Source organism: Aedes aegypti, chromosome 2 (genome assembly GCF_002204515.2).
Source record: "Aedes aegypti strain LVP_AGWG chromosome 2, AaegL5.0 Primary Assembly, whole genome shotgun sequence".
Taxonomy (NCBI): domain Eukaryota; kingdom Metazoa; phylum Arthropoda; class Insecta; order Diptera; family Culicidae; genus Aedes; species Aedes aegypti.
Genome location: NC_035108.1, coordinates 6,309,284 through 6,321,747, shown reverse-complemented (window position 1 = coordinate 6,321,747; position 12,464 = coordinate 6,309,284). Strand labels below are relative to the sequence as shown.

Here is a 12,464-nt window from a genome sequence, read left to right as displayed (position 1 = left end):
ACGTCTTTTGGGATGCACATAAAAGAAGCGAGTCGAATGACGTAAATTTGTGTCGCATTTCAAATACGTTAGTGTCTGGTTCGGGAAATGTCGATCACAGTTCCATCGTTTTCGTGTCCTTCAACATGTAAAATTACATTTTTTGTTCAATACATCTTCATAGACACGTTTTTGTGTCGTTCCATCATTTACATCATGTGTCATTCAGTCATAACCAGAATTACGTCCAGAGTAATTTTCATTATTTTTAAGAGTGTAGACACCCTGTCCGCGACAGTTTTGAAAACTTTCACCAATGCCTTGAAATATCTCAACTTTTTGTTTTAAAATGCGGGTTTAATTTTACCAAACAAACCATACCTAAAATTTTTAGAAGATTAGATTTAGAAAACAAAGCAACAGACCGCGCTGGAAATATGATCGATTAGTAAATCGTTGGTTGCGACCAATGGATCAAATTTTCATTTTAGCTTACTATTCTGTTCTCTAGATTTAAGCTCTTAAAATTAGGCGTTGGTTTTAATTAATATATACTTTAAAATAGTTTCGATGTTATCAAGCCACGAATTTCTAAAAAATGAAATCCAAATAAAGTTTCATTTTAATGCTCAACTGTCACAGTTCAAGTTTAGAACAAAAAAAGCTTGCTCATTCAAACAAAATAAATCTTTGAATTAGAATAAAAAGTTTAATATAAAATCATAATTATGTCTACGATAGATCTAAGCCAATCCTAATTTTTTCAAGCACAAATCTGGAGAACTGAACATCCGTTAGAGTTGAAACAACAGCAAGTGACCAATCGATCAAGTTTTCAGCTTAAACAAATGTATGGTTCTGCATGTGTGTTCTTGAAAATTTCAGGCTTGATTCGATTCATCTTCACTGTAATGAAACCAACACAAATCTTTGCTGCACGATTTTCGAATGGATTATAAGGTCTATTTAAGCGTGTAAAAAGTCCAGATTTCAAACGGAGTGGTGATGAATAACAGGTGCTCCGCTAGCCAAAAAGGCTGAAACCCCCTGCTTTTAATGAAGATATCTATCTATCTTTATCTTAATTCATTACTAGATAAATATATTACTTTAAATTTTGGAGTACACCGCATTCTTTCTGTCAAAATTCCTTAAATTCTTGGATTTTTCTATAAACTCCTTATAGAAAAAGTCTTAGATAACTCTTGCAATAATATATAAAAGAAATTTTGAAAAAATAGCTAGTAGAATCGCTAAGGAGTTTCTTGCAAAATCTTTGTTATTGCTATCACATGGAAATCTTATAGTAGTAATAGACGAATCCAAGAAAGGCTCCCTGAAAAAATAAAATGAAGGACGAATCTGAAAGGTTTTCCAATTAAACTTCCAATATACATTTCTTCCTGTAGTAATTCTTGAAGAATCCTTGGCAAAATCCGGGTAGAAATTTTCGGAATCTGGGGCAATTTCCTCAAATGTCCCTATATGAATTGGGAGAGCAAGATAGATTATTACTAGCAATATTATACTGATTTTACGTCGAAAGCATTTTTTAATGCAATAAAAATTCCTGGTGTCATTGCTTAGAATACTCTGTAGAGTTTTTGCGTGAAAGCGCTGGAAAATATTCCCTGGATTTGTTGCTAATGCTGGTTCTGAAAAAATCCAGTGATAATTTCTGCAAAAATACCTGAAAGAATTGCAAAGTGAATTCTTGGAAATGTTTCTCGTTTTTTCTACGTAATCTTAGAGGAATCTCTAGATACGTTTAATTAAAAAATGTTGAAAAACCCATGGCATACCCTGGCCAAGAATGAGAACGCATTTTAGAGCACAATTATGTTTGATTCCTACTTTTCGAGAACTGAAACGGTTTAGTATCCAACAAATCTATATCGAAAGAACCGGGCATTACGTCCGAATAGCCACATTCGATATATTTTAAACGGTGCAAAACTCTTCATTTATAATGTTAAATATCAGATCTCAATGATTTATATAAATTGAAATGATTGTCATTGAAAATAAATAAAGGTATTTTGGCATGTCCCAAAAAATAGCCCTTTTTCACCCGACTTGACCCAGTGACCCACCAGAATAACTCCGGCCACAAGAATATTTGCGAGTTCCTCTGGCTACTTCTAGAAACTAGATATGTGGGCCAGTGAACTGACAAAAAATCATTTGAATCCGTTAAGAATTCGCTGAGCGGTGAGGGTTTCAGTATTTTTGCTCTCACTCAGGCCTATACGGGTTAAACATGTTTTGCGGAAGACATTTTTGTTGACACCCATCCACCCTCTTGTAACGCTTTTTTCTATGAGTATTCAACAAATTTTGTATGCCCTGTAACATTTCAAGGACACCCATCCCCTTCAGCGTTATGAAATTTGTGAATGGCATGCATGCTAAAAAAATGACACAAATCCAAGTAAAAACTAAAAAAATCAGTTTAAGAATATTTAATGACCATTCCGTTTACGCATTATGTACGTGGGCTTCATAGCAATGCGGTTAGTGTTACCAAGCGTTTACCCGCATCGATTAATGGAATTTGGGTTCGATTCCCGCATTAGCCCCGGAAACTTTTCGTCAGGAATGTTTCCCGACTGTGCCACTGGGCGTTGCATTCTTGTCTAGTGTCGTGCTTCCTTCAAAGCACATAATCGTCTTTTGGAAACATTAACGTGCGAAGTATTCAAGTAAAAAAATCACAAAGTGTCTGAGAAAAATTTTCCAAAGATCTTATTAGAAAATCATTGAAGCTGGTAAAATATACTTGGAACTGAATTATTTCTCTAGCAATTCACCAAAAAAATAGTCATGAGGCAAACTACGAGTTGTCAGGCAGCTTCGTAGTTTCACTCATAGTACATCTCCCGGTGTGTTCTACAATTTCCCGAGTATTTCCCAGATTTTTCATATGGATAGAAGGAAGAGGGGGAAAGGGTCTGGATATATGAAAAATGATCACGTGGTTGATAGGCAGCCCCTAAGGAATCCCTGAAATTTATTCGAATTATTCTGTCCTGATAGAATCATCTGAAGAAAAAAAAAACATAAAGAAAATGCTACAGTAGCCGTTGGCTGTAAAAAACTAGAAATTCATTGATTCCTCGAGATAACTTGAGAAAGAATTCAAGGAATTACTAAAATAATACTCGTAGAGTTATTGTAAGAATATCTTAATTAGTTCCTGATGAAACTCATGAAATAATCTTTGCGGGATACCTTGATGAAAATTTGAGGAAATCTCAAAGCGTATTCCGAAAACTCCTGGTGGAATTCGTTGAAAGGTTTTCCTGGAATAACGTCTCAGGAATACTCCGGTATTTACAAACATAGGATTCAAATGAAACAATATGATACATTGCAAAACAAGTATAATCAAAACGTATAACTAGAGTTGCACTTACGGAGAACAAAAGAAAAACTACTTAACGCAACCAAATATTGATTGTCAGATTCATTGAATAATAAACGCCGCGCGGCGGGAAATTTGTTCCCCATAGGGCACTTGCAAAATTTCACGCGGAATTCCTCTAAGGGAATTACGCGCCACACGCAAATACCGCAAGGGATAATTCAAATATGACATCCATCATTTTAAGGGAATTCAAAATCCCCCTCCCTCTAGTGTAGTGGTTAGTACACACGCCTCTCACACCGGTGACCTGGGATCGAATCCCATCCCCGACATAGTCACTAAAAATTTTAGTGATGATTTCCTTCGGAAGGGAAGTAAAGCCGTTGGTCCCGAGATGAACTAGCCCAGGGCTGAAAATCTCGTTAATAAAGATAGAAAAAAACCCTCCCTCTATTTCACATTTATTCCAACACCTACTGCACTGGGGGTGGCATGAGCCAATAATAACCAACCCAACATTGATTCAACATGACGTCCAGTGTTCCAGGGACAAAACATATGGGTAGGAGACATCAATGATACCTCGCTGATGTGTAAAACATTACAAAAATGATTAACAACTGAAAAGCGGCATCAAATTCGACGATTAAATTGGATATGTTGAATTGCCAGAATCTTGCACTAGCAGCGTATGAGCCATATACTCGAAAATCAGGAGCAAGTTTAGGGCAATCCGACCAGAAAGTGGGTACCAAAACGATATCCCCTGCTAATACACGCACTGTCACATTTTCGTAGATGTTACTCTCCCATAAGTATCAAGTAAACGGGATGATAAAAGTGCTGGGCCCAGATAGCCGTAGCGGTAAATGCGCAGCTATTTAGCTAAACCAAGCTGAGCATCGTGGGTTTGAATCCCACCGGTCAACAACTGGGTCCCAACAATTGTGGAAGTGCTCATAAGAACACAAGTTGAGAGGCAGGCTCTGTCCCATTTGGGACATAGCGCCAGAAAGAAGATGATAAATGCGGCGCGTCGTCCCCTCGGCGTAGGCCGCGTGAAATTTTGGGCAAATAGATTTACCTACTTGGTAATGTACATGCCTGAATTCAAATAATTTTAATGAAACTTACTTTTTCACATCCATTCTTAAGCCAGTCGATAGGCCAGGACGTTACGACTCTCGTCGGGATGGAAAAGTCACGAGACAACGACCACAGTCGATATACACCGACTCTCGGAATACAGCGAGAGTTCACTCGAGTTCATCCATAGTGACCATTCTCACTGCATTCGAGTGTCGGAATCGCTCACTCAAAGTGAGACGACTATTCTCCTCTCACGCCACTCGTGGAATAACCACAAATAAGATTTATTCGGAAAAAAGTAGGAAAAAACAGCAAGTCAAATTGTCCCATAATGAAAAGTAACCGCATATCATACCCACTACAGATTTCCGCACCGTGCAACACAAAAATGAACCGTGTTCTGATCATTTTTATATATTTCTCAAAAAGATATCGTAGTGAAAAGTAAACTGTAAAAGTTTCATTATGATTTGAACATGTTTAAATCCTCTGTAATTTTTTAAATATTCGTATGGAAAACGAGTTTGGAAACTTCACACCCCATTTTCTCAATGCCTACTTTTTACAGATGGGACTGACTTGCGATTCACGGCAGTTCAGCGACCCCAAATCTACTAGAGACACATAATTTGATCCTTGAGACACGCAAAAATGTCATTTTTGTTACGCTGTGTAATCAGGCAATTTGTCCTGACAGGTTAAGCTCAGGTAAACCAGGAAATTCCACCCTCGCCACAAGGGTGGCCACCAAATTTCGATTTTGAAATTCCCGCTTTTTTCCCGGTTTTCCCGGTATACTTTAAATAATTTTCCCGGTTTTTAAAATATTCTTTCCGACGACTTTAATAGACTTTTTCCATATTAAAAATCGTTTTTATGAAAAGCACTGTAACATTGTTTTTTTTTTTTGAAATCGGTTCAAAGTTTTTTAGTTGTTTTTCTATAGTAATTTGAATGTTTATCAATAGTTTCACTGTTGTAACAATACGTTGACTATTAGATTGGTCTAATCTATATAGAATCTTATTCTGAAAAAATGTCTTAGTACAATAATCGTCTGAATCGATTTGTCTCGCGTTCGTCAATGGAGGTTTGAAGCTATCTATCATGGGAAAGAGTTGGTTAATTATGCAAATGGAAACAGATTCTACTCTTCACACGACAGGAGTTTAATTTGAATGCTATGTGAACCATATTTACCAACAATATTCCCTTTAAACCAAACTTTGATTTTTCAAGTTCAAGTTTTAAGATCTAGAGAACCTGACAACGGTACGCGTTGAAAATTTGATTGGTTGCATTCTGGTGATGATAAAACTATCAAAATTTCAGCTCAGAGCTCTGTTTGCTTCTCTAGACTCGTGCTCTTGAAATTTCGAGGTTTGGCTTTGATTTATAATCATCTTAAGTGTATCCATTGCTGAATTTCAGATAATTTGGCCGACAAATGCCCCAGGTGGCTAAGCAAATCATCAAGATACCCAAGTAGTTTGTATTTTCTTCTCTACAGCAAACAAGTTCAAGGTATGGATGAAACAAGGTCACATGTAGAAGCACTTACTTAGAGCTCACTCACAATTTTAATAACAACGAAAATTACCATTTTTGACATTCACCCACCCTCTCGACATGCTTTTTGTATGGATATCCTACACATTTTATCTGAGCTGAAACAGCTTGATCGTTATTAAAATCATAAAAATCTTTTATAAAAGAGGCTTGTTTTCAAGATTAGTTGTGGTATTCAGCAATTACAGAAGAGTGCTAAACCAATCTGCACTAAGTAATTAAACTTTGATTTAAAACTTCGAGTAAAATAGTTAGAGAAAAGTTCAAAAACATTAGCCCTGACAGTGCGAGAACAAAAATTTAAAATAATATTTCGAAACATTGCCAAGAAAAAAGTAAAACATTTTTAATAAATATGGTGTAGCATAGGGAGACTTACGGCTTCGGCACCATTCGACTATTATCGGCAACCAAATTTCAAACGCCAAATACATAATAATTTTCTATCAAAACACATTACTGAAAACATTCAGATGATTCTTTGTTCAGCCCGCTTCCTGCTGACGAGATTTCCGAGACTGAACAAACAATATCGCCAGAGATGTCATCAATTCAAGTGAACACGCCTCAAAATGTGACTGATTTGGAGCTGCCGAAGAGATTCACCAGCAGTTCTTGGAAAAGTTGCCGAAGAGAATGAGGCTGCCGACAATAGTCACATTGACAAGAGATGTTCGCAGCGTTGCAAAAACGTTTCCAAAAGCATTTTGACAAGTCTGTCGGTGTGAATGGATAGAGGATTGAGCAACGCACAAACACGGAATTTGTCTGCTGATTTCCGAGAAAATTACAAGAGAAGCGCGGCATCGGCTTAGACTGCCGAGAATACGTAAGTTCCTCTAGTAGAAATTAAATCATTAATGTTTGAAAGATATTTGTTCAAAATTGCGGATACCTCATGGCAATATCATTAAACATAACTACTTTCTAAAACTTATTTTGGAGGTAGGTTTGTAGATTACAGCTTGAAGATAATGTTCGTTCAAAACGATTTTCCCGGTGATCTTTTCAAATTCCCGGTTTTTCCCGGTGGATTCAAATTTCCGTCTTTTTCCCGCTTTTCCCGTTTTTCCCGGTTCGGTGGCCACCCTGGCCCCGCATATCTCTGCGCTTCAGATCTTATGCTCAGTTTTGAAATTTTTGCATTTAGAGGTCAATAAATTGATAACTGTATCTGCACATATTTTGAAATATGTTTCACAATAGGCTGGTGCATCTCCAATAGATTATGGTTATCACGATCGCTTATCAAACTGTCGTTATGACACCTAAATTGTTTGCGGATTTGCGATTGGTAAAAATGGAAATATCAGTCGATGGCGAAATTTCCCATGATTAGTCAAGACTTTCGATAAGGATGCGCCTTAAGATTAATGTTAAATTTCTCTATAAAAGCGTTTACCTGGCACAGTAAAACCAGTAGTCAATCTGACTGTGGCCTTACAATGAAAACCCTAGTGCTGTTGGTTGGTCTCCTGGCTGTGGCCAGTGCCGAGTGGATCGAAATCGATTGGTCGCAGGTTCGTCCTATTGAGGAATTTGACCACTACTGGGCCCGTCTGCCAGCTGAGCTGCAATACTTGCGTCAATTGCTACCGGAACGCCGCATCACCAATGGACAGCAGGCTACCCCCGGACAGTTCCCGTACCAGATTGCTCTGCTCAGTACTTTCTCCGCAGGAACCGGTCTGTGCGGTGGATCCGTCCTGACCAACAACTTCATTCTGACTGCTGCTCACTGTGTCCAGAACGCTTTTGGAGGTACCGCCATCATGGGAGCCCACAACCGCAATGTCGTTGAAGCTAGCCAGCAACGCATTGCTTTCACTTCGGCCGGAATCCACATGCACCCTGGATACACCCCAACCAACATCCGTAACGACATTGCTACCGTTCGCCTGAACAGCGCAATGACCTTCAACGACCGTGTCGTCCCCACTCGTATTCCTGCTGCTGGCGACTCCCGTACCTTTGCCGGTATGACCGGTACCGTTTCTGGATTTGGCCGCACTTCGGATGCCAGCCAGGCCACTTCTGCTGTCGTCATGTTTACCAGTAACCCAATCATGACCCAGGCTGACTGTCTTTCCCGCTGGGGTGGAAACACCAACTTGATCCAGGCCCAGAACGTCTGCTTGGCCGGAGATGGCGGTCGCTCCGCTTGCAACGGTGACTCGGGTGGCCCACTGACTGTTATGGATGGCGGAAACAGCCTGCAGATCGGTATCGTGTCGTTCGGCTCCGCTGCCGGATGCTCGATTGGAATGCCTTCGGTGTACGTTCGCGTCACTTTCTTCAGAGACTGGATTTTGGCTAACTCGGATCTGTAAACTGATAATGACCCTAAGTAAATAAGATGAACAAAACTTTAAGATTATCTCACTTTAATATCACACTTCTTAGGATTAGTTCGGGATTTTGTGTCTTTGATATTTTTGAATACTAATTGAAGTGTTGTTTTAGTCTTGTAGTTAATTGCGTAGCTTTCAAGAAAAGCGAATGAGTTACAATTTGTACAACTTCGTTCAGTTGCTTTGGCTAAACTGTAACATTTGTGCTGTTCGAGTTGCTTCTCACTGCAAATTCATACGTTTCCTCTGTGTTTAACGTATTTATTATCGTATTTCTCACAGGATATTCAAATGCAATTGTTAACCAACGTAGGCTACGTTTGGTTTAACGACCTCAAAAGTTCTTTCACAAATTCAAATATATAATCGAAAACGATTATATAAGCTCCACCAGATTAGATTAGGTGTTGGCTGTCCGTGCTCTCAACATATTTAATATTATTCGGACCAAAGATTGTTCGGATCATAGATAATTGCATCTAGACACATAATATTCAGCAAAGTTCCATTGGATTGGATTTTGTTGTCAATTTATTTTACAGCTTTCCATTTCAAGCTTCCGTACATTTTCCTTCCTTCTGTTTCCTATTTTTATTTTACATCTCATCTTCCGCCTTCATTGCTCGATTCTAAAAAAGACTCTTCTGTTACTGTTAATTGATAAACCTATGTTTGTTATTTATACTGGGATTTTCTGTTTTATCTCACTTTATACAATTATGTTTGTCTCGACTCTGTCTCCACACCTGGTCAAATCGTTCCATTTGAATTTCCATTTTGTTGTTTCACTGTCATTCATTTGATTTTCTCTCTCACGCACACGACTTAAACAAAATAGAACGCACTGCTCTCTGATTCAACGATTTGTCAACAACTTTTTTTTTGTTTTGAGTGGGTGTGCCTGTGTTCAAAAACAGGAAAACGGCAATCATTTTTTCGTTTGTAATATGTGCCCACCTTCGTGCGACCAACTGGTTCACACTTCAATAGATTTTCATCCTAAATACAAAGGTTTGAAACGTTTCTATGCAGTTCTGTTGGGCCTTTGACGAGGTGTAAACTGCGCTTTATTTTGCTTTATATTGACTTTCGGTTTCCGATGTCGGACTGTTTTTCGAAAACGGTTGAACTTATCGAACGTTGTTTTTTTTTTTTGCAAGTGTTTGCGCTTGTAGTGTTTTTGAATTTGTATCGCTACTTTCCGCTGTTTTTTTTTTATATTTGATTGTTTTACTTTTTTGCTATACAAATAGAGGATAACTTTAGTTTCTGGGTGTGGTTTAGATTTTGTTTGCTGCTTGTTCAGTTTATTATGGTCTAGTGTAGCTAGTTGCTTTATTTTGCTAGATAACTATTTTTCATTAATCTTTGGACTACCTTTTTATCTGCCTCACTCCGCTCAATAATAATTACATCTTTCTATATTCGTCTGATCCAAAGAATACCTAACAACGTTTCAGTTCATAATTCGGCAAATGAGTACTGTAAAAAAAGATTCGGGAAGAGTATCAAATTTGCTGGTACGAAGTTACAAGTTTATTTGTCGCACTTTATAATAATTAAATTATAGTTTGAAACCCCTATTGATGCAGAAAAATGTTTTATGAAAAATAAGACTCATGAATGTAAAAGAATGAATTACAACAGCGAATGTCCGAAATATGAAATGAAACGATAGTTCAGCGGGGTTCTAATTGCAAAAGATTGCATCGATTTTCAAACACATTGTTTATTCAAATAGTCAAGCAAATTTTAAATTGATAGCAAACAGGTTACATTAATGTTATTTCGTAGCGTTAAATTATTAGTGAAGATGAAAATAATAAGAAGTTGCGGCCTGAATTCAATCAAACGAGTGTTTCTGTATCAACTAAAGTTATTTTATTGAAAAATGTATCAAAATTACAAGTAATCACAGTTGAAATAAAATCCTCCATAGGAAGAAATAAAATATTCGTCACTATTAGCGTTCATGACTAAAAACAATTGGGGCTCCTTGCTTAAACAAGATTTTATTATAACAGTTATAAATAGAAGATATTTGGATCGAAATTCAGTTACATAGACCAATATTAAGGTGCTCATCTTGTCCCATCTACTTCAAACATTTTTCGGAAACTTATGAAGGAAAAGTAAAGTGAGTACAGAAACACTCCCAACAAACCATTTTCCGATGATCATTCATCTATTGTGCATCCGAGGTACTCGCATACAAAATCTAACGATTGTGGTATTCAAATTCAAAAGCATGAAAAAATTTAGAAAATAATCATTTGTTGAATTCTCTAAAAACAAACTAACTCGAGGTAGTATCACTTCTGTATGAGTTACCAAAACAACAATTTAGATCAATTTTTTTTCTATACCACTTAACAATGCGTGAAATCACACCTCAAGCTCATTCCTTTTAAGATGGATTGTACACGCTACTAACGGACTCCTCTCGATTTACCTTAGTTTCAATAATTACTACAGCAGATATCGTACACGTTCCCTGTCCACCCTTCGCCGTTACTGATCCAGCCTTGGTTCAATTTGTTAAATCCAACCATTTGCCTACGAAACTGAAATTAAACCTTACAATGCTATTATCACTCTTTCGTTTTTTAGTAGTTTTAGGTAGGTAGTAAGAAGTCGTGTCATTCTCTTATTTCGTTTATGTCTCACACTTTTTTTGTTTCTCATTCTTCTGTTTAAGTATACTCTTTCGATTGTAACAATTCGTCCAAACAATTTTTAATTTGTGTTCCATGTGTATGAATATAAACCCAGACTAAATTTAACGCTGCATATCTGCACAAAGCAGAATAGCAGAAAACAATACACGAATATAGAAAAAAGAATTCGTTGACTAGACTAATGGCATTGTCTTCATCGTTTATCGTTACTTGATACCAACCCACTTGACCACATTATTATCCAATCGTTGCTACTAAATACAACACACATGCATATGAACCGATTGCATGGATTTTTAATAATCAATTTCCAATTAATAAACCTACTTACTAAACTTGCACTGCGTGCATTTGCTGGCAGCTTTCCCTCAAAAATCTGGTTCAAATTTAAAGCTAAAAATTTTCCGATTCGATTTTATACAATCTTTTGATACGCACAAACAAACGCCGCCCTATGGGAATCAAACTTCAAGCGCGGGTGCTACTCTATTTCGTGTATTTTAACCTCAGTGTCATATTCTGGAACGCGCACAAACAGAGTGTTATGTGGGAATGAAAGGGGAATTTCCACCTGAAAAATAATACAAACTAGCTGTTCAAATTTCCCAAACCGAACGTCAGTATTGGCGCGAGTGTGACTTCTTATATATTTCATTCACACGTAAAAACTTTTCCTTCTTGATCTACTTAAAAACAACTAAAATGGGTTGTTTGAAACTTGTCTGAGTTTCTCAACGAGAGGGGGGTCCAATGATTATAGATGCTCTGCGACCGCTGCGTCTCAGGCGAGTGATATTTTTGTCTGACTCCAGAGCTTGGCTAGCAAGCTTGCGGCAGGTTGCTGTTGTTCGTTTGATGCTGCTATTCTTTCTCGGGTTCTTACAGGAAAAACTATAGCTGAGCTGAGTCCTGATGCATCAGGGGTGACAGTGGACCAGCTACTTTACGACCCCGTTCGTACTCGAAGTCCGCATCCACTGATAGTCCTACAATAGAAAACAATGAATATATGAAGATAGAGAAACTAACTATGGGAATAGCTTGATTCAAGACGAAGACAGAAGTTAAATAGTGAGACTAGCTTTCAAAGTAGAGTAGGTGGTTTAGCACCATTGCAGCGTTTGAATAATTTGCGCTTTATCTATAGCTAAGGTAAGCACAACCTTGGTAGATGTAGTTTTTTTTAATGGTAATAGCGCGACTAAACTAGTAAACATCTATGCGACATTTTTCTTTGAATCTAGTGATACTTGTACTGTGACAGGTAGGCCAACTATGCTTCTCTAGTCCATTGAAGTCAGATTTAATTATGATCCTTTAGTATTTAGAAGACAAAGCGACCTTGACTGAAGTCTAGTTACATAGAACTTCATAAACTATAATAGTTAAGTCATAATATAATATATATATATATATATATATATATATATA

The 12,464-nt window shown here is 37.4% G+C and overlaps 2 protein-coding genes across 13 annotated transcripts in view; one reads left to right on the top strand and one right to left on the bottom strand.

Moving 5' to 3' along the window:
• The first annotated feature begins 7,411 nt into the window (after positions 1 to 7,411).
• LOC5570259 (brachyurin) lies at positions 7,412 to 8,370 on the top strand. Its single transcript, XM_001658990.2, has one exon. It carries the CDS (start codon positions 7,450 to 7,452, stop codon positions 8,332 to 8,334), a length of 885 nt encoding a protein of 294 aa, XP_001659040.1. The 5' UTR covers positions 7,412 to 7,449; the 3' UTR covers positions 8,335 to 8,370.
• A 478-nt stretch (positions 8,371 to 8,848) lies between these two features.
• LOC23687882 (hippocampus abundant transcript 1 protein) overlaps positions 8,849 to 12,464 on the bottom strand; it is a 109,736-nt gene continuing 106,120 nt past the window's right edge. For all 12 annotated transcript variants that reach the window (XM_021839812.1, XM_021839813.1, XM_021839810.1 and 9 more), the window contains one exon: positions 8,849 to 12,019. In XM_021839812.1, the coding sequence (XP_021695504.1) occupies positions 11,925 to 12,019 (95 nt within the window). In that variant the 3' untranslated portion in view covers positions 8,849 to 11,924. The remainder of the gene's footprint in view (positions 12,020 to 12,464) is intronic.

Excerpts from the sequence above, each read along its gene's own strand:
- LOC5570259 (XM_001658990.2), top strand. The coding sequence starts at position 7,450 with ATGAAAACCCTAGTGCTGTTGGTTGGTCTCCTGGCTGTGGCCAGTGCC.